The sequence below is a fragment of the Thermochaetoides thermophila genome (genome assembly GCF_000221225.1).
Source record: "Thermochaetoides thermophila DSM 1495 unplaced genomic scaffold scf7180000011818, whole genome shotgun sequence".
In the NCBI taxonomy this organism is placed as follows: domain Eukaryota; kingdom Fungi; phylum Ascomycota; class Sordariomycetes; order Sordariales; family Chaetomiaceae; genus Thermochaetoides; species Thermochaetoides thermophila.
Window position 1 is genome coordinate 1,922,193 of NW_006383034.1, and position 21,476 is coordinate 1,943,668.

Genomic DNA, 21,476 nt, shown 5'->3' on the forward strand with positions numbered 1-21,476 from the left:
AAAAGACTGCAGTCCAGATGACATTTTTCACAGCACGCTTCGGCTTGGCGGAAGAAGCCCCTCTCTTCTCGACTTGAGCTCCAGAAGAGTCTCACTCAGGTAGGTAACTTTGACTTCTTATCTCATCCCGCTGTACGTCACGTTCCCTTGCCCCGGATAGCGAATGGAAGCCAAGTAATAGGGACACAGAATAGACATCCAAATCCTGAAACCCACACCGCCATCATGAGCCACAAACTTGCATAAAAATCATGAACTTGCTACTCTCACTGTCGTGCCAAATCTTTGGCCCATGACGCACACCCTCGAATAGACACATGTAGCTGCAGAGTCATGTAGAAGGGAACATGTAGAAGGGAAAAAAAAAATCAACCTCCATTGCTACCTACTAACATTTTTTTCCTCTATCGTATGTGTCCCACCAGAATCAATTCAGAAATAAACGACCGGAAGCGTGTTGTTCCTACGGAAGCACGTCCAATAGTCGTCTCCTGTCCAGACCCAGGACTAACTCGTCACTTGTCTCCCCATCTAACTGACTCCCAGGAAACAATATGACACATCGTTCCGGTGGGACCGGTGAGATGAATAGACGAGTGAACCCAGATACGGCCGGCTCGAAAAAAACTAGAGGACAACAGGGGTAGTGAAATGCTCGCTAGTCGGAACGCGCCGCGACGTCCAACCATCAGTAGTTCACCATTTGACGGAAGGGAATAAGGGAGAAGGGGAAAACGGGAAAAAAAGAAGCCAAGCACACATTAACAGTCTTACAACCGAAACCCCGAAGAACGAGAAAACGACGACGGAAAGCAAAGCAGAACCCCACTACTAGGCGATAACGGGCTCACTCAGCAACGTCGAGGTCGTCGTGACCGGGCCGTTCAGGGCTATCGAGGGCTGTGTGACCGATCAGCAGCCGCTCATTGCTGGGAATAGGTAGGAGACATACGCTTCTTCTCTTCACCATTGGCGCCACTGTCGCGCCGGTCGCGCTCGTCACGATCGCGGTCACGCTCACGCTCACGCTCCCTATCGCGGTCGCGCTCACGATCGCGGTCACGATCATCACGCATGTCACGGTCGCGGTCACTGAATAGCGTCAGCATCGTGTGGCTCAGGGCAGGCGTTATCCTATGGGACTCACCGATCAGGGCTGCGAGAGCGGTCACGGGTGTCGCGGCGGTCACGGTCATAGTCGCGATCACGATCACGGTCGCGGTCGCGGCGATCGCGGTCATCACGGCGAGGGGAGTAGTCGCGGCGGCGCGGGCTAGGAGAACGGCGACGAGGAGAGCGACGGCGGTCACGGTCGCTGCGGTCGAAGCGCCACGAAGCCGACGGGGGAGTGCGGGCCCACTGTGCGTTGTGTTAGCATCAACATCTCTCTTGATTAGCTGAGTAAGCGTACCTCGATCTTCAGGATATCATCGCGACCGAAACGCTTGTTGTGCATTTCGTGGTACGCGTCATCCGCGTCGCGGCGGTCCTCGTATTCGACGAAGGCAAACCTACCATTGGTCAGCGACCTGTTCACTCGAGGGGACAATGTAAAAAAGAAAAAAAATAAAAAGAATAAAACTTACAGTCTGCTGTTTGCAGAGCGCGGAGCCGGGATGTCGCAACGGACAAGACGGCCATAGCTAAATGGATATTTTTGTCAGCATCTCAAAACACATGGAGGGGATTACCGCCATTTCATTTCTGTAGAAACATTTAATCGAAGCCGCGCATGGTGAAGCCCCAGAGTAAACTGCCGCCTCTAGAAGGCAACACCGCCCGAGAGAAATAGGAAATAAATTTCCACGTTTTCGCCGACCGCTCGATATCGAAGGAGGGAAGGGGGAGGAGGAGGGAAGGCGGCGCGGAGAACGAGGATCGAGCGAGGAACGGGCGGACGACAGGAGCGACGGCGAGGATACAGGGAGAAGAAGGACGAGGAGAAGGGGGGCGATGGGGGATCGCGAGCGCGACGACGAGGGAGGGAAGGACGGAGGAGAAAAGGGGGGAGGAGGACGGCAGGAGAAGATTCGAGGAGGATCGAGCTCGAAGCTGGTGATCGAGCCATCGGCGTGGTGGTTAGACGTACCGCTCGAATTCGTACGCGAGGTCGCGCGCGCGCGTGCCGTGGCTGAAGCCGGTCACGTAGAGGGTGGTACCGGGGCGAGACATGATGGATACGATGGTCGGTTGATGAGGAAATAGAAGAAGCGGTTGGGCAGAGAGAAGATAACGAATCCAGGCGAGCCCCGAAAACGGTGCGAGACACTGGAGTGGCTAAGAATCAATCAATTTGGTGATCAAACACGACAAGCTCAGTGAAGCGCTTGATGCCTTGCAAAGCGGCAAAGCAAGTCTACTGCGCGGCAACGAGGTTGTCGATGGATCCCAGGAGAAGAGTTGAGGAGGTGAGAGATGGAACGTTCGGGGAAAGTGGAAATCCTCCCAGAACAGTCTAGGCTGGGCAGTCCACCCGTTTTTGTGCTGTGCCTGGTTTGATTGGCTGGACGCGTCTCGGGTTCTGTAGTTTGTGTCTGTGCGTTAAGGCTTTGCTGACCGTCCACGTGAGAATCGAGTGCGGGTCAAGGTAGGTGTGGCGAGGAACTAAAGGGGAAAATGGCGCTTGGTGTGGCGGTGTAAAAATTTAAAAGTCTCGTCGTGACAGCGGACCCGCAACCCACAGATCTTCGATCCTCAGACAAAATCTCCGCTTTTGCGGAGACCAGATGAGCGCATCGTCCGCTTGCACAATCGCATCGCCGGCCATCTGATTCCAATAAAAGGGTCTTTGGTGTGAAGAGACGAGCAGAATACCTTGCTTTGGACAGCATCCGGCTGCATCTTCCTGCATGTGTCGCATCAAGAAGTCTGGTTGAGGTACAGTCCGTGGTCCCAATTCGCACATTTGCAGTGAACCAGCGTCTGTGGTGCTCTTGTGTAAGTCGTCGTGTCAAAGGGTTTCAATCACGAGCAGGGACCAGGGTACAAATTTGACAGGTTCGAGCTTAGTAGTGTCTTCACAACAAGGGTTCTATAAGCATTGGATTCGATCGCTAGCGTTCCTGAGATTCTAAGTCGAGCTATCTTGTACAATACTGCAGCAGATGGCTCTCAACTGTGATATAGACGAATTACATCTTCTACGAAGATTTGGGCAGTTTCGGCTCTTCTTTGAGTGTTCTCACGACTTAAGGTTCCCAAGCCGAAGTTGAAAACTACGTCTCTCGCTCTGGGTCAAGTCCAGCCAACAGCTGCCCTCACCGAGGGCATCATGAAGATACCTTGGCCTGGAAATATACGGCCTTCAACGGAACGAGGACTTCTGGGAGTGCTGGACTTACATAATTCCAGCTGCTCATTCAATAAAACAAGCTCGTTTCGATTGCGTGCTTGGTTTATATTCGCTGATGTTGGACAAACTTTGCTGATATTCAACACCCCCTGCCCCCCGGGCCTGCTTTCACAGTCTCTTTCTATCCAAGTGAAGAGGCAACGGCAGGGAAACGGTTCAGGCATTACTGAGCTTGTCTGTTGTGCAGAAAGCTGCAAGATGTCGTTTGAAGGCGTGGCATGTCAAGTGACGGTCAGCACATCTTATTTCTTTTAGGTTTGTTGGGCGCACTAAGGTGCTTTCTGGATCTTATGGCCAGACAAGGACAGATAGCCACACGCTTACAGCTCCAAAAGGCGCCGCCCAAATTTGTTCAAGAATGATTCAAGAGCATCCTTGCATTTTCCTTCAGTGGGCAAAAGGCAATATACCTCTGTCCATCCTTTTGAGGCCAGTGATGAACTCTCTCTATGTTGAGGCATTGCTACTTACTGTGGGCAATACCACGAAAGCAAGTCTAAGATTAGTGTTCAGAGTGCTGAGGTCTCATTCATCATTTTCCTGGGAGGTTTTATTATGGGTGGTGGTAATTTTGTAGTAAGATAATACTAATATGAGGAGGACCGAGGACAGGACAGCGAAGACAAATGGTCACGGATAGACATGTCAACAGACTTTAGTCGGCTGGGATGATGGACTGACTGACTTCATCGTCAGTTCAACCTAATATCCAGCTGCCTTTTATACTCTATGAAACCATTTAACCGGTGTCCTTACATGCCGTGCTATGCATACTACATGAATGTACCCTGAGCCTGAGGTAGGTGAATCCCCATGATCATGTCAGATTCTTAACGTTAAGCAGCCTCTAACAACCTAATGGTTGGATAGGTGCTTTACGCTTAAGGCATCAGACTTGGTGAGATAAAGCTGGAGGAGCAGTAACCCCTCCAGGGGGACCCGAGTTTCTATTAGTGTTATTGAAAACCTAAAGCTGCGCATTCCGGAATGGTAGCATCAAGCCCTTCAGGTGAGTCAAGTGACCTCTCTAGGACGTCTTGTCAGAGGGATAGGCTAGTTTAAGAGCAACCGTCTTCAAACGATGGTAGGTGCGCCTTTATTTTCAGGTAAGTCTTTGGTCTACACAATCACAGCTAGATAGCTACCACTGCTGTCCTCAAGCCCATCTGGTATATTTTCCTTGAGTTGGCCCGATAATCTCATTGGGGGATTGCCAAGTAGCCGACCTATTTCTCTTCAACCACTCTGCAACCCAAGCTCACAATCAACCAACTCATCCCCAACCAAGCCGGCACATGGTGAACCCTGGCATGGTCTTTCACCTTCAAACAATGGCTACGCCTGGTCTGAGCTGTGCCGAGAGCAAAACTTGGAACATCGAGCTCATTACCGGTCTGCGTGTGATCCTCGTTCTGCGTTGGATTTTGGCTTCTCCGCCAAGAGAGCTGGAGTTCAGACAGACGGTCACTAGGGGGCACTGTCGCAGTTCCCGGTCAGCGATGATGTGTTTTGTTAGTACAAGGTCCGACAGATCAGAACGTAGAATGCCCAATTGTGAGAGGATTGGAGGTTTGTAGATACTGGTTATAAAACTTGAGCCTTCTTGAACACAAGCGAGTCAGCTTTGAGTCCTTTCCAACTTCCCAAAACGCTTGATTCACTCGAGGCATCCTGCTAAGTCTCAAGCATGGGTAACGGGTGATGATTTGACAAAGCTCAAAAACATTTATTTTCCGACCAGATCATCTACATACTCCGACACAACCGTAGACGCTGCCATTATACCGCAGCCCCCCATCTGCCATAGAAGTAACCGCTCTCTCGTCAAGCAAGTTGGTATCGTTGAAAAACGCTATATCTTCTTCGACAATGAACCCAAAGACAACAACCCTCATTTAAGACACATGAGTAAGCATGCTGTCATGGTATCATCTTTCCCATCCTCTCCTCTCTAACCCCCTCCCCCTTGACTTAATTTGGCGTCTCCCCAGCCTCCCCATTCGGCCTAACAGGCAATTCCTTCACCTCGCCATCGGCCTTCGCCTGGCCATCGGCCTTCTGCTGGTCCTTGTTGCCCGGGTAGCGTGTGCCCTTGTTCTTGACCTTCTTCTCCTTCTTGGGCGGCGGGGGGTAAGCCTTCTCAGCAATTTCCTGCCACTCCTTAGAGGCTTGGTAGGCCTCCTGGATAGGGGCAAGCAGGCGGTTGAGGGCCTCGGTGATGGCGGGCTTAATGAGTTGAGGGGTCAACTGTAATTTGTTAGCATCTTTCTGTGAGGGGGGACAAGGGGAAGACTACGTACCACATCGTTCTTATAATCCTCCCTCACCCTCTCAATATCCGTATAAACCAACGGCTCCAATCCATCCCTACTCCTATCAACTCGGAATTCCCCATCCCCGCGCAGTCTCGCCGCCGGCAGCAGCACAAACTCAATAAACGCCAACAGTCCATTCTCCTCAACCACCTGCGGCGCAGCATGTGCCTTTCGAATCTTCTTCGCCACTACCTCCGGCGCATCCAGCAAATCAATCTTACTATCTGGATCGCTCGAGCTCATCTTGCCGCCATGCAAGCCCGGCACCATCGGGTTCAACAAATGGGCTCTCTCGCGATACCCTAGCTTCGGCAGCCACTCTTTCGCCGCCGTAAACAACTTCCTTTGATCCATCCCCCCAAATTGCGCGTCCACGTCGAGGTACTGCTCGTCTAGCACCTGCAGGATGGGATACAACAATCCCGAGAGCGGGGCGTTGTCACTTTGCTTGACGACCTCTGCACCGGCCTTCTTGGCATCATGCTCGGAGATCAAGGATGCCATTTTGTACACGTCCATGACGTACTCCGCGCTCTTTTGGTAGGACGAGCCGAGCACGATGCGCAGTTTCTCGGTGGAGACGCCCACAGCCTTGAGCATGGCAGTGATGATGTGCCGGTAGAACTCAGCGCGGTACATGACCAGCTCGAGGGGGGCTTTCAGGTTGTCGAGGAAGCCGTGGATGTCGGCTAACAGGATGGTCACATCGCAGCCGGCGGCGAGGAACTGGGCAATTTTGATAGCGGGCACGAAGTAGCCGCAGTGAGGGCGGCCAGTGGTTGCGGTACCTGTTTGGGGGGAAGGTCAGCGACGTTTCAGGAAATGTTGACAGTGAAGTACATACCCCAATAAATCTTAGGATGCTTCCCCTCATCAAGAATCTTTTTGATGATCTCCTCGTTGAGCACCTCGGCAAGGTTCTCCTTGATGAGGGCCAATCTTTGGTCGGGGGTCATCTCGGCCATGGTGTCTTTCCCTCACAAACTTTTTTCGATTCTTGAGTGTCACCTTCAGTGTGGTGGTTCTGATCAACGTTGACAAGACGAATTCCTCAAGTCACTACCTGTGGGCCGTCGTCCTTTAAACTTCTCGGTCTGGTGGCACGGAGGTTGTAGGTCAGAGATCAGAAACGGATTGACTCAAAACAATTTGGTGGGGCAAAGCCGCTGTTGGCCGCAGCGAGGGGCACGGCGGGGCAGCGTTGTTTCTTCAGGGGTCCCCGCAATTTGCCCTTGGCCACCGCCCTGCAGTTGTGGGTTATTTTGGGGGGAGGGGGGGGACCCTGATAGGTGCTTGCCTCTCATCAGTGCTTGTCACGGCTTTGTTTTGTCGGTTTCATTCCATCCGGTCTCTGGAATGATTCATCCTTTTTTTTTTCGAGTTCTAGGACTGCCAGGCATGTTGGGCAAAACTAGGTTAAGGCATTCTGACTCTGCTTGGCTATCTTCCGTATTCCATAACAGGAAATTCGGTGGTTAGTTTTTGAGCAGGTTCATTCATATCAGTCCCCAAACAAGGTCCGATTGCTGCCAGAGAAACACCTGCAGCAACGACAACGATGGATCCACACAGCTGAGATTCAATGATGCAGGGGATGTAGGGCTTCTACCTAGATCCTACTCATAAGCTCAGGAGAAGGCTCAGTCACCAGTCACTCCGTAGTAGTTCGTCTCAAGAAGCTGGCCCTTTCTCTCTACTGTGGAGAGCATCATTGACTCGAGCTCACCGGAAGGCTCTGCGACAACGGGCCTGAGCTCGAGCCGGGACGCCAGGGGAGAGAGAGGGGAGAGAGAGGGGAGAGGGAGGGGGGGGGGGAGAGAGAGAGAGCTCGATAACCCACACCTACCCGACTCTCTGCGTGCAATATCACGAAGCAGGCACACGGTCAGTTATTTCCAACCATTGAAGAAACCGATCCATGTTCATTCATATCAACTTTTCTCTGAACCAGCCTGCCAGCCTATCCCATCCACCAAATACGTAGTTCATAGGTATAAGGAATACTTCATACAACTTCCTCAATGGCCGCCCATCCTTTCATACGTAGCCATCAACGAGCCTGTAGACGGCCGTTAGCCTCATTTCCATCTTCCAAACATGGAACCTCAGGGGCCGGGCAGGGTACTTACCAATAAACGTCGTCACAAGCCTGCTCCTCACCTGGCAGATATCCTCCGGCACGAGCCAGATAGTAGCACCCATCTTTCTCGCAATGCTAATCGCTAACTTAGCATTATTATAGGCATCCTCCTCGGTAAGACCCGGCGTGACCAGATCATAATCCACATAGCTGCTCTTCATGCCATTAAGCACATCCAGCAGGAACACACCAGTCCCAATTGCCGGGTCCTTGAATGACCGGATACTCGAGGTGCGGCCGCCCTTGCGACTCATATCATTCGCCCACCGCACCATCTCATTATCCGTGATCTCCCTCTTGCCCAACCTCTGCGCCAGCCCCTTCAGGGTCAGCGTGATATCCTTCCGCATGAGCTGCCAGACCAGGCCCAGCGTCAGCGTGCGCTGACCGTCGGTGATATCAGCCCCCTGAATACCCACAAGTGAGAACCCGTTTTGCTTGCCGAGCTCGATCGCATAGTTGGTATTCTCGACCGCCTTGAACCGAAGCATCTCCCCGCCATGCGCAGGCGGCTTATTGACATAACGCCAGTTGACCGAGTTCGGGATAACCTTGTCGTAGGCCTGCAGGAGGATGGTGCCGTCGCGGAGGTCGTCGAAGAAGGATTGCACGGCGGGCTGCACGTCGAGGGAGTTGAGCCAGAGGGTGAAGACGCGGGCTTCGCGCTCGCCCTCGGCGTCGAAGTCCTCGACCTGCAGCTTCTCCTCTTCCGTGATGGGCTCCAGGCAGGGATGCGTGTTGAACAAGTTGGCGACGAAGGCCAGGTTGAGCTTGGGGTTGCCGGCGACGAGGGAGGATGGGGTCAGGAACTTGCGGCAGCCGAGCTTGTCGGCGTTATGAAGAACCTGCTCGGCGCGCTGGAGCAGGTCGCGCGTTTGCAGGGGCGCGCGGGTGCAGCCGTACTCTGCGCCGATCTGCGCCAGCAGCACGGTGTAGTTCTCGCCGTCCTTGACGTCGTTGGAGAAGTTGGTGACGCGGCGCGGCCAGTTGGCGGCCTTGAGGTGGTAGTTGAACCAGCGCAGCAGGATCTGCTCAGGCGGCAGGCGCAGGAACTGCTCGAGGGTCTCATCCTCCTCCAGCAGCCGGTACAGCTCGGGGTGCAGCTTAATGTCGATCTTGCCGAGCAGACCACGGCGGATGATCTGCCAGATCAGGCCCAGAATTAGATGCTCGCGCACCTCGATGATGTCCTGGGCGCCGATGTTGACGACGGAGCAGCCGATGCCCTTGGCCGACTCGATGACGATGTTGTTGTTCTCCGTCATCTGGAAGGCGTTGAGAGTCTTGTGCTTCTTGCCGGGGATGTTGAGCACACGCTCGTCAATGGTGTCGGGCACGCTGTCGTTGATCAGCTTGGCCAGCACGAGACCGTCCTTGCACTCATCGAACATCTCGAAGGTGTCGGTCGGGAAGGGCAGGCGGTGGCCGATGTCCGGGTCGCCGGCCAGCACGGCATTGATGTGACGGGTGAATTCGGTGCGCTCATCTTCGTTGATGGTGTGCGTGATGTTAGCGTTCGACCCCTGCACGAAGATCTTGCCGCCGCTGATGCTGCCCTTGGACTGGTGGCCGCCTGTCCGTTGTGAGATGACGGCGGCGGGCGACGACGCGGGAATAGTGCTATGCTGCCCGCTGGAGGAGCGCTCGCGGACCTTGGCGATGAGCTGTGGCAGTCAGCAAAGTGGTCTTCAGGAAACTGCGCCGAGGAAAGAGGGGCAACATACCCCAATGTAGTCCTCCAGCTCTACCCGGCGCGACGAGTCGAGCTCGACCTCCTTCAGTGCCTGGCGCACGACGTCGTAGGGTTGGCGCTCGCTTGCTTGGGTGGCTTTGATGGCAGTGGCCTCGTCAATGTACCCCTTGTCGTCGACATCCAACTTGCGGAAGGCGTCGGCTAGCGAGAAGAGGTCATTCTGCTGGAATTGAGGGAATTTCCTTGGGCATATCAATATCAATAACGATGCCTCTGTGTTATCATTGCGCTGAGTGCTCACCTCTGTAGCTTCAGAACGTTCATAGACATGGTGGCGGCGATGGGTCTGCAGAGCCGGCGAGAGAACTCAGTGAGGATTGGGTTTTAAGAAGCAAAGGGAGGGGGGGGAGGTGGAGTTGTGATAATCTGATGATATGGAGTTCTTTCGTGCGCGTGTGCAAAGGTAACAAAGAATCGCAGAGCTGGCCTCGATGGCCGACACAGGGTTCAGAGCAACAATGGGAGTAGATCAAATAGATAGAGCCGGGGGGGGGGGTTTGCAAGGCGCAAGCTTGGTGGATTTGTACTATGCGAAGTCAATGATTGTAGGGGTACGGGGCCGGGGTGAAGGGCCTGGTCCGTAGCGGGCATCCTCAAGGACAGGCACGCAAGCTGGATCCGTGGATGGAGTACATGAGTGGGGTGGGTGAGGGGCCCCTTGGCTCAGCACAGCCAAGCAGGAAGCTCTGATGTAATCTCGGCTGGAGCCCGGTCCCCTCAGCAGCTGAGGAGACACTTCACAGTAGAGGGGGCTGAGATGGTGGCACAAGAGGAGCTCTGGGCAGCAACCAAGCCACAGTGGATTGCGTAACGGCCAATCAGCCGTCCAGGCAGCACGAAAAGGCACCGCTTGGAAGGAGAGCGGCCTGTTAAGAAGCGACCTGGTATTGGTACCTGAAACAGCGGGGTTCCAGCAGTGAAAATAGGACGGGGCTCTAAGGTACCTCACTAACTCGCAGATTGGGAAATTTTTTGTGAAATTCTCCTATCAACCTCTCGTAGATAACCTCACTTCTGACTTTGTGGCAGTGGTGACGACGACTCTCTGGGCATTCGCCACTAACCCAGTCCTAGGACTCATCCAATCGACTTATACACGTCCAAACGGGTTTTTCGGAAAAGGTACCCATCATAGGACTCGGCGAGCCCTCGTCAACGCCAATAATGAACATGAAATGACTTAACATCTCATACAGAAATATCATTTTACCCCAGTCACTCACTCATCCCGTTCTCATCAACAATTTTCTCACACCACTGGGTCAGTCAATGTCTCCAAAATGACAACCCTCACCTGCCAAACCTGCCACGACCCCCTCATCATCCCCATCGAGCCCGACTCCGACGTTGAAGAGCAACCCGCCTGTTCCTCCTCTTCCTCATCCCCCCAAACCGTCCCCGATGACCTCCTCCTCCCCTGCGGCTGCCACTTCCACTGGCAATGTTTCCTCGACCTAGCCAGCACCATCTACTCCTCCCTGCGCTGCCCCTCTTGCAACGCCTACCTCCCCTCAGAGTCTGCCGGGTCAAGTAGCAAACCCACGAATCCCCAAATCCTTACCACCTACACCAACGAAGGCGGCGTGCAACCCTCCCTCGACCTGTACCCCACGCTCCAAGAAGAAGCTTATTTAGCAGCAAACCCCTCCTCCCGGCCGGCCCGCGCCTTCCAATCCTTTGCTTCCGAAGGCGACGTGCAGGGTATGGTCTCCGTGTTGCGCAGCCTCATCGAACCAGATTCCGACTCGGAAGATGACTCCAACACCCCTAAACTCACACCAGCAGAGGTACTTACTTACCGTGACCCCCTCAATAACGACAAAACAGCCCTGCATCTGGCCATCGAAAACCGACAAGAAGAAGCCGTGTGGGCATTGCTTTGGCTCGGGAGCGGGGCGCCAACGGAGCTGTTTCCGCCGGCGGTGCCGGCTGCGGCGGTGGGGTTGGGGCTGCCTAGAAGGTTGGAGCAGGGGCCGATCCCGGTCGAGGAGGATGTGCGGTTCGTAAGGGATGGGGAGGGACGGACAGCGGGGGATTTGTGTTTGGAGATTGGGGAGGGATGGGAGAAACTGGTGCAGGGGGGGTTGTTTATGAGTTAGGGGGAGGGAAGGGGAGAAAGGGGGGGGGGATGACGGATGGAGGACGTAAGGAATTGATGAAATGTTGAGGGGGTAGATGGATGACGGGTCATGAAAAGCGTATAAAAAAGGGTCTTGGGAATATGATTAACGTATCACGGTCATGGATGGAGATAGATCTCCCACTGACGAGAAAGAAAAATTAGAAGGAAAAATATTTACTTCTTACACCAACCAAACCATGTTGAAATGGCATTTTCATGCATCCTACTTTCCGGCCTGCCGCCCAATCTAATGCAGTTGTAACCGTGCCCCTATGCAGACTACAGTCCCTAAAACAAATGCTGATGGATGCTCTTTTTTTTTTTTTTTTTAAACGCCATACACCTCCCAATGCTAATGCTAACTTCCTATCTTTATCCCAACACGCCCCAAACACGGATTCAACTTCTCCCCTCCTTGCCCTTCCCCTCTTTACACCCAGAATTCGGCTTATCACCCAAAATCTGCGACAACAAAAAGTGCAGCACATCCTGATCGCCCCAATAGCTTATATGGGAGGCGAGCATAGTGATGGGGTTAAAGTCTAGGAGGTTTCTGCTGTCTGTCAGTCATCCAAACCGTCCACTTCGTGTTAGGGAAGGGGGAGAGAGGGGGGGGGGGGGAAAGGAAACCTACTCTTGAATACAATAATCCACCCTCCCATTGCGATTCAACGCCCTAATTCTTGCCTCCTCCCGCTTCAAATACTGCGCCCTACGCTCCTCCTCCAACCATTTCTCGTGGCTGTAGCCAGCTCCCTGGCCCTTGGCCATGTCGACTCTATTCTTCTGGAACCGGCTGAAGAGGGTCTCGACTTCGCCTTCGACGGGGGCGGTGGTGTCGCCATTCTTAACCAGAGCATTACCGCTCGTTGTGTCAGAGGCAATCGGCTGCTGCTGCTTCCCGGCCTCACCACCAGCCGCCTCAGAAATGCCCCCGGTCGAAAAAGAGATATTCGTCCCCGCCCCGGGACTCAACACATAACCCCTTTCTTTCTCCAGCTGCTCGGCCTGCCTCGACGCCTCAATCCTCGCCACATCCTCCCCGCTAATCCCCAGACTCCGATTCAATAACCCCGCGCTAATACTATTAAACAACCCGCCCACACTCCTCCCCACCTTAGCACTGATCCCCCCTAGCCCCAGTCCCTGCTGCGCGACACTACCCAAAAAACCCGATTTCTTGGTATATGGCAAGGTCTGGGGTTTCAGCGAGGTCATGATGCGGGAGATGAGCGGCTCCATGCGGTAGGCGATAGGGTCGGAGGGGTGAAAGATGTTGTAGAGTTGGGAAACTTTGGGGGAGGAGATGGGGGAGCCGTTGGGGGAGAGGCTCCGGTGGAAGTGGTAGTGATGCTCTTGAAAGGGGTCATCTGTGAGATCAGAGTTGATATTGTTCGTGTTGCTGCTGCTGCTGCTGCTGCCGTTGTTGTTGTTGTTGTTGTTGTTGTTGTTGTTGGAGAGAGCGTTGACATATGCTCGGGCGGCGATCTTGCGTCCCTTAATCATCTCGAAGAGGCCGATCGGTGAGCCCAGGCAGTAGAGGTGGTCTACCTCGAAGTCAAAACGGGGCTCTTTCTTCTCCTTCTGCTGCTGCTCGGGCGATGGGTGGTGGTGGTAGGTAGGCCAGAATCGAAGCGGGTTTCGCGACGACTCGACGGCCACGACCGGGGGCTCATCCTTAAGCCGACAAAGAATATCAAACATGATGGCCGAACCCAGGGAATGTCCCACGACATGGACTTTCCCATTGAATCCTGGATTACGTTCCTTAAAGATGCGGTATATCCGATTGCACTCGTTCACGACGATCTGTGAGATCTGCTCCTGATAGGCGCTCTGATACAGGAGAACGTCAAGAGCAAGATCGGAGATGAGGGAGCGGGCGAAGCCCACGCCTTCGACGGTGATGTCGTCGAGCGAGGGGTAGTCTTCTTCGTCATAGGGATCGCCGATGTCGTGCTCTCCTTTCTTTGACTTGTCCTTAGGGAAGTCGACGAGGTGCCGCCACATGACGGGAAGCACTTGGACGCGGCTGTTGCCGAGGCCAGGTTCGTCGAGCTCCTCGTTCAAGGCTCGCAGATCGGGGGATGCCGCGTACACTTCTTTGATGGTCTTACGCATGGTGTTAACGTCGTGGATGAAGTTGACGCTCTCCATTCTGGCAGTGGGTTAGCATGAAGTCAAGACTGAGATGGGGGGAAAGAGAGAGAGAGAGAAGAGAGAGAGAGAGAGAGAGAGAGAGGGGTATAAAGTAACGCACCTGCGGGACAGCTGCTGCCCGATACCGTGAGTAACCAAACTAAATGTTCAATCACACGCCCCTGGTTGTCATCCGCCCGGCTCTTATAGTCACGCGAGATCTCCTTCTCCTCGCGCTGCCTGATAGCCTCCTCCTCGGCTTGGGGATCAGTCTTACCCTCTATCAGGTTCGAGAGCTGCCGCGTCAGGCGATTCTTGGTGGCCTCAAAGGCATCCGGGGTTTCTGGCTTGGTTCCAGCCGCATCAGAGTCACTGTACGCTGTTGACTCAGAAGCCTGTTTCTCATCCTTCTTCTTGTCTTGTGCCGTCGACTTCGCATCTGTCGGCGTCTGCGGGCGTTTCTCCTCCTTCGTTTTCTTTTCGCTGTATCCACGGACAAGCTTGTAACCGCCCAGGTAGCTGCCGCCAGCGAACTTCTCATAGACTGCCGAAGTTACCCAGGCCAAGACGCCATCCGTAGAGAGGAAAGCTGTGGTAGCGTCTTGGTATGTCACGACGCTGTTCATGTAGTTGCCAAAGAGCCGGAGGCTCGGGAGCGGTTGCGCAGGAGGGGGCGTGCCCTTCTTGGCAGCTTCTTCCTGAGTCTCGGCAGTCGCCTTGAGGTTGCCGTTCGAAGGCTTCGGCGTTACTGTCTTGGACCCAGAGGCGCTGCGCGTCCGTGGGGGCAACAGCCACGGCTTGACCTTGAGGTAGCCCTCTTCGAGCTGCGCGGCCAGATTCTCGTCGCATGGCCGGAGATTGGAGCCTTCTTGGAAGAACCAGCTGCCGCGACGGACCTCGTAGACGGGGCCTTCCCAGTAGACGGGGGTGAGCTCGCGGGCTTCGATGTTGACATCGAACAAGAAGTCCTCTTTCACGGGAACCTTGGTCGCATTCTCCTGTGAATCAGAGTCGACGGATGAGAGAGCGCGAGGTCGCTTAGATCCGGCGCGCGCAACGGCGTTACTGTTGTTCTGGTCTCTTTCGTCCTCCAGCTCTTGTAGCTTGCGCTGGTATGCTGCCTCAATGGCGCGAGAGTCTTCGGGCGAAAAGGCGTCAAACTTTTTTGGCTGGACCACTTTTGTCTCGCCATCGCGGGGGAGCAGGAACTTGGGCTTCCGCTTGGGGACCTGCCGCTGGGGGGTTAGAAAATCTCCTATGAAGAGTACCCTTGTTGCCATGTACTCACATCAACAGCATGGAACCATTGGACCTTAAGAGGGGGGCAATCAGGGGGATAACGGCGCGCGCTCAACCCGTAGAAGGGGTTGGTCGCATGGTCGACAGTCTGCGAGACGGCCGCCGCCGTCGCCTGGGGGTCTTTGGACGATGAAGGCGTCGAGCTGCGACTACCAGCCCACGGATTGATGGACTCGACGGCAGACGCCAGGTACGACTTTTCGGCCTTCTTCTCGCTCGAGCCGACGGGACCAGGGCCAGGCATGGCTAGACTAAAGAGAGTCACCGGGAAGAACCCGCAGGTTGCTCGACAGACGTCACCCGCGCTCCGCAGCCGGGGGTTGATGCGATGGAGCGCGAGGCGTCCGGATCGAGGTCCAACGCGGGACAAGAGACTTGCGGTAGACGCCAATTCGGAGCAGGCCAAGGGTCAATGGGGGCGACAGAGTCGAGGGGGCTGCCGGTCCCACGAGGTTAAAGGGAACGCAACCCTAGGAGTGGATGAAGCCTTGCTTAGGAGAGAAGCTGGTCAGATGCGGTGCAGCGCGAGGACCAGCGCCGCAACTCGATTGTAGGCGGTTCGTGGAAGTCGGCAATCGTGGTAACCGGATAATGGAGGATATGGATGGGTAATGGGCAGTTGGTTTTCTTATTGATGACGGCAACGATGCTGAGATTGAATAGGGACAGCTGGCTAGACGGGAATGAATTGACCAGCAAGACGACCAGTGATCAGCCCTCGGTCCATAGTTGAGCCCAGTCCTAATCCAGGTCCGCGTTTGGGCCAACATCCATTTGCGCTCTTCTCACGACAACGACGGGACATGACCTGGACTGTGCAGCTACACAAACTTTTGGGAAGACAGAACCCAGTACACCAGCGCACATGCTTCACTGTCTTGTAACCGATGACGGAGGGTGCTGCAACGCGGCTCTCTGATTGGCGGGATGCTGCAGGGCAGCGGTTCCCAAGACCCCCGACGTCCCAGCATCCCCGAGCCGGGAACCTGGAGCTGCTAGCCTGCTTGCCCGCAAGTCATGACGGTGGGTGGGCAGCGGGCAGAGGACACGGGCTGCAGCGCCAAGCCCCGCCCGTGGCGGCGCATCGTCCGCTTCTTGGCGCTGTGGCAGCAGGGTAGCGTGCCTGCAGCATGGTGGGGCACGAGCGGTTGGTGGCCGATGGAGTCATCGGCTGGCTATATAGACTGTGCACTAGCTAGGAGAGTATAGCAGAGAAGATATCAGTCGACTCGATAGAAACGTTAAAGGAAAAATTTGAGATAAGCTTTAGATTCGTACTAGTTAGAATATACATAACCGGCGAGAGATCGCAGCTTGCGTTGCATTAACAAGACCCAGGTCCTTGTCCAAGTGCCCCGCACGTTGCGTACCCCAGTCTTTTTAGGCGCTGCAGTGCCCCGCCTTCGACAAATTTCGCGACGATAGCGACCAAATTCCATTTCTCAGCATCCAACACCTCTGCAACAAAGCAGCACGACGCCAGCACTCGCAAATTATGACCAGGTAGCGCCGGAGAAAAATCGAGCGCACGACAAACCTGCCATCCGGTATCGCGATCGAACCACCACAATGTCGGTCGCAGTGACGCGTCGGCGCAAGGAGCAGGTCGTCGACCAGCGCCCGAAGCGCTTCAAGGCGCTCAAGTTCGGCATCCAGTACGACACCCAGCTTTCTTTGGTGATGATAGTTATACAGGCTGACAAAAAGCAGGTCGCATCAGGACATAGTGAGCCAGGGTGTGCTCGAGGTGTCGGACAACCTCCTTTACGATGTCGAGAACAACAGAACCGCCTTCCCCCACGGTCCGCTGGACCCTCGCATGGTGAGCAGCTCGCCCCCTTCTGACAACTCCCCCCAAAATCTTAACCTAGCCATAGGGTACCTCCAGCACGAACCGTGATGCGAAATGCGCGACCTGCAACATGGGCCTTCAGGACTGCCCGGGCCACTTCGGCCACGTCCGCCTGCCGCTGCCTGTCTTCCACATCGGCTACCTCAAGTACATCCAAACGACCCTCCAGAACATCTGCAAGGACTGCGCGAGAGTCCTCCTGACCGAGCCCGAGCGGCGCCAATTCTTGAAGGAGTTGCGCCGTCCGGGAATTGATAACCTGCGGCGCGCCGCCATCCTGAAGAAGATCAACGAACAGTGCCGGAAGGTCAAGCAGTGCCCCTACTGCGGCGAGATCCAGGGTGTTATTCGGAAGCTGAGCGTCATGAAGCTCGTGCACGACAAGTACGCCGCGTACAACAAGTCGACGGCCCAGAAGAAGATCGCCCCCGAGAGCAAAGTCGAGTTTGACGCCTCGTTCGAGAATGCGAAGAAGTACACGCCAGAGCTGGAGAAGCACACAAAGAAGGCAATGGACGACCTGAACCCACTCAAGGTGCTCAACCTGTTCAAGAGGATTAGCCCGACCGACTGCGAGCTGCTCGGTCTGGACCCGACAGAGGGTCGGCCGGAGATGTTCCTCTGGCAGTACATTCCCGCGCCCCCGATCTGCATCCGTCCGTCCGTCGCCCAAGAGAACGCGAGTAATGAAGACGACATCACTAGTAAACTGTCCGAGATCATTCTCTACGCCGGTCACCTGCGAGAGTCGCTGAAGAAGGGCGTATCACTACCTGTGATCATGGAGCAGTGGGAGTTCCTGCAGCTGCAGGTGGGCATGTACGTCAACAGCGACGTGCCGGGTCTCAACCAGCCCGGCTTCGGCAAGCCCATTCGCGGCTTCTGCCAGCGCCTAAAAGGCAAGCAGGGTCGCTTCCGAGGCAATCTTTCCGGCAAGCGTGTCGACTTTTCCGGTCGTACGGTCATCTCGCCCGATCCGAACTTGAGTATCGAGCAGGTCGCGGTGCCGCAGTTGGTGGCTAAGAACTTGACGTATCCTGAAAGGGTCAACCATGCCAATATCGAGAAGCTGAGGCAGCGTGTGATCAACGGTCCTAATAATTGGCCTGGTGCCATGGGAATCATCAAAAAGGATGGCGCCAAGTTCAATCTTAAGATCGGAACCGAGGCGTTGCGCGAGCGCCATGCCAACGATCTGCAGTTTGGTGATATTGTAGAGCGTCATCTGGAAGATAACGACATCGTCCTCTTCAACCGTCAGCCCTCCCTGCACAAGCTCTCCATCATGAGCCACCTGGTCAAGGTCCGGCCCTGGAGGACATTCCGTCTCAACGAGTGCGTCTGCACACCGTACAATGCCGATTTCGACGGCGACGAAATGAACCTGCACGTCCCGCAGACCGAAGAGGCCAGGGCAGAGGCCATCAACCTGATGGGCGTCAAGCACAACCTGATCACCCCCAAGAACGGCGAGCCCATCATCGCCGCCACCCAGGATTTTATTACGGCTGCCTACCTGCTGAGCAGTAAAGACAAGTTCTTTGACCGCGAGACCTTCACGTATATCTGCACACAGATGCTGCTGGGAGAGACGCACCTGGATCTGCCGCCGCCGGCGATCATGAAGCCCCGGTGTCTTTGGACGGGCAAGCAGATTTTCAACGTGCTGATGCGTCCGAACAAGGAGTGTCCTGTGCTGGTCAACCTGGACGCAAAGAACAAGGTGTTTAGCAAGAAGAAGGATGGGCATCCGCCGGATATGGATATCGATGATGCCTTTTTGGTCGTTCGCAACTCGGAGGTCATGTGCGGGCGTATGGACAAGGCGACCGTTGGTGGTGGCAAAAAGAACTCCGTGTTCTACGTGATCCTCCGTGACTACGGGCCGGATTATGCCGCCGCAGCAATGAACCGGCTGGCCAAGCTCTGCGCCAGAATGTTGACTCTGCGCGGTTTCTCCATCGGCGTGGGCGACGTCTGGCCATCCGGTCCTCTAACAGCGCACAAAGCCAAGCTAGTTGAGGACGCCTACAAGCGCTGCGATGAGCTCATCGAGACCTACCGACAAGGCAAGCTGGAGAAGGCGCCCGGCTGCAGCATGGAAGAGACGCTGGAGAACATGATCTCCGGTATCCTCAGCCAGGTCCGTCAGCAGGCCGGTAACTACTGCGTCGACAGTCTGAGCAACAACAATGCGCCGCTCATCATGGCCAAGTCTGGCTCGAAGGGCTCCGACATCAACGTCGCGCAGATGATTGCCTGCGTCGGGCAGCAGATCATCTCGGGCAAACGTGTGCCCGATGGCTTCCAGGACCGCAGTCTGCCGCACTTCCACAAGAACGCGCGGCAGCCGCCCAGCAAGGGTTTCGTGCGGAATAGCTTCTATACGGGTCTCACGCCCAGCGAGTTCCTTTTTCACGCTATTTCCGGCAGAGAAGGTCTGGTCGATACGGCCGTCAAGACGGCCGAGACGGGGTACATGTCGCGTCGGTTGATGAAGAGCTTGGAGGATCTCTCGACGCAGTATGACGATACGGTGCGCACGTCGGAGGGGAATGTCGTGCAGTTCCAGTACGGCGCGGATCGGCTGGATCCCGTGGACATGGAGGGCGACGCGAAGCCGGTCGATTTTGCGCGCACGTGGAACCACGCGCAGAGTATCACCTGGGATAATAAGGAGCCCGGGTTGCTGCCGCGCGAGATCCAGCGGCTGTGCAAGGAAATTTTGGATGAGGAGCGCCGGAAGTATGTCAGACGGCATCTGGTCACGAATGAAGAGCTCAAGTACGATGACGAGACGATTCGTACGAGTATGGACCATGACGTGCTCATTGCTATTGATGAGCATGAGAGTGTCAGGGTGTATCTGAATACTATTGCCGACTACGTCAGGTCGCATGCTATGAAGTTGGCGAGGGCGCGGAAGTCTGTTGGGTTGGATCCGTGCATTCCGGAGGACGACGAGAAGATGAGGAAGGAGCTGGAGAAGTGGCAGCCGGCAGGGAAGGGCTTGGACAGTATGGAGGTCGACGGTCAGACTAAGAAGCCTGATTTCGTCTTCAAGGAGCTGCACCGCGACTTGGCAGAGGATACGCCCGAGAAGCGGCAGGCGCGCGCCCAAGCCCACGTCGACCGCGTCGCCAAGGTCTCGGAGCGCACGCTGCGCCAGTTCATCCAGATGTGCCTGCACAAGTACAAGAAAGCGCGCGTCGAGCCAGGTCACGCCGTTGGCGCCGTCGGCGCGCAGTCCATCGGCGAGCCCGGCACGCAGATGACCCTCAAGACCTTCCACTTCGCCGGTGTCGCCGGCATGAGCATCACCCAGGGTGTGCCGCGTATTAAGGAAATCATCAACGCATCCAAGCTCATCAGCACACCGGTCATCACCTGCAAGCTGGAGAACAAGGTCGACATCAAAGCCGCGCGCGTCGTCAAAGCTCGCATCGAAAAGACCTACATCTCCGACGTCATCTCCTACATCGACGACGAGTGGCTGCCCGACGTGGCGAAAATCGTCCTGCAAGTCGACCTGCAGGCCGTCGCCGACATGCAGTTGGGCATCACGATCAAGGACATTGCCGACGCGATCGTCAAGAACAAGAAGCTGAAACTCAAGGTCGAGCCGGACGATCTCCGCGTCGGGCACGACCGTGTCGAAGTCATCGTCCGCAACACCTGGACGGATGCCACAGCCGCGCGCAAAGCGGCCCGCCAGCGCGCCGCCGCCATCGAGAAGGGCACCGCCATGCCCCTCACCATGGACGAGTCCGTCGCCGACTTCCAGCTAAGGGTTAACTTCCTCAAGCGCATGCTCCCGCAGGTCGCGATCTCCGGCTACCCCGAGGCGAACAGAGCCATCATTCAGACCGACGACAAGACCGGAGAGCACGCGGTGCTCGTGGAAGGGTATGGCTTACGCCAGTGCATGACGACCGAGGGCGTGATCGGCACGCAGTGCGTTACCAACTCGGTCATGGAGTGCCGCGATGTTTTGGGCATCGAGGCCGCGCGCACGACGATTGCTAGTGAAATCCGCTCGGTCATGAAGGACATGAACATCGACCCGCGACACATGGAACTCTTAGCCGACGTGATGACCTATAAGGGCGAGATCCTCGGCATCACCCGCTTCGGCCTGGCCAAGATGCGCGACAGCGTGCTGCAGCTTGCGTCATTTGAGAAGACGCCCGATCACCTATTCGACGCGGCCGCGGGCATGAAGAAGGATCGGATTTTGGGCGTCAGCGAGTGCATCATTATGGGACAGAGCATGTCAATAGGGACGGGGGCCTTCCAGGTGGTGCGCAGACTGGGGATTAGGGATCATCAGCTCGCGCCAAGGGCGACAGTGTTTGAAGAGGCTTGGAAGAGGGAGGAAGGGTTGAAGAGGAAGATGAAGTTGGAGAAGAGGAGGGGGGTGACGGGGGGGCAGGAGGTTGCGGTGGGTGCGTAATGAAAAAAGGCTGGCGTTTGGGAAAAAGGGGGGAGGGTTCGATTATTTTTT

At 55.5% G+C, this 21,476-nt stretch overlaps 5 protein-coding genes and 1 pseudogene across 6 annotated transcripts; 2 read left to right on the forward strand and 4 right to left on the reverse strand.

Moving 5' to 3' along the window:
• Window positions 1–847: 847 nt before the first annotated feature.
• CTHT_0045250 (pre-mRNA splicing factor (srp1)-like protein) lies at window positions 848–2,172 on the reverse strand (the record flags this gene model as incomplete). The annotated part of the gene is made up of 6 exons (XM_006694850.1): window positions 848–900; window positions 953–1,092; window positions 1,148–1,359; window positions 1,412–1,511; window positions 1,587–1,643; window positions 2,090–2,172. The coding sequence occupies 6 exons, from the start codon at window positions 2,170–2,172 to the stop codon at window positions 848–850; spliced, it is 645 nt and encodes a 214-aa protein (XP_006694913.1).
• A 3,151-nt stretch (window positions 2,173–5,323) lies between these two features.
• CTHT_0045260 (uncharacterized protein) lies at window positions 5,324–6,632 on the reverse strand (the record flags this gene model as incomplete). Its single annotated transcript, XM_006694851.1, has 3 exons — window positions 5,324–5,599; window positions 5,653–6,455; window positions 6,512–6,632. 3 exons carry the CDS (start codon window positions 6,630–6,632, stop codon window positions 5,324–5,326), a joined length of 1,200 nt encoding a protein of 399 aa, XP_006694914.1.
• A 1,053-nt stretch (window positions 6,633–7,685) lies between these two features.
• Window positions 7,686–9,830, reverse strand: CTHT_0045270 (uncharacterized protein; the record flags this gene model as incomplete). Its single annotated transcript, XM_006694852.1, has 4 exons — window positions 7,686–7,726; window positions 7,797–9,471; window positions 9,532–9,742; window positions 9,802–9,830. 4 exons carry the CDS (start codon window positions 9,828–9,830, stop codon window positions 7,686–7,688), a joined length of 1,956 nt encoding a protein of 651 aa, XP_006694915.1.
• Window positions 9,831–10,840: 1,010 nt separating this feature from the next.
• CTHT_0045280 (ring finger-like protein) lies at window positions 10,841–11,659 on the forward strand (the record flags this gene model as incomplete). Its single annotated transcript, XM_006694853.1, has 1 exon — window positions 10,841–11,659. The coding sequence occupies one exon, from the start codon at window positions 10,841–10,843 to the stop codon at window positions 11,657–11,659; it is 819 nt and encodes a 272-aa protein (XP_006694916.1).
• Window positions 11,660–12,312: 653 nt separating this feature from the next.
• On the reverse strand, window positions 12,313–15,364 carry CTHT_0045290 (annotated as a pseudogene; the record flags this gene model as incomplete). Its single annotated transcript has 3 exons — window positions 12,313–13,840; window positions 13,978–15,050; window positions 15,110–15,364. Coding segments are annotated over 3 exons (2,856 nt in total).
• A 1,325-nt stretch (window positions 15,365–16,689) lies between these two features.
• Window positions 16,690–21,425, forward strand: CTHT_0045300 (RNA polymerase-like protein; the record flags this gene model as incomplete). The annotated part of the gene is made up of 3 exons (XM_006694854.1): window positions 16,690–16,775; window positions 16,831–16,942; window positions 16,998–21,425. The coding sequence occupies 3 exons, from the start codon at window positions 16,690–16,692 to the stop codon at window positions 21,423–21,425; spliced, it is 4,626 nt and encodes a 1,541-aa protein (XP_006694917.1).
• Window positions 21,426–21,476: the final 51 nt, after the last annotated feature.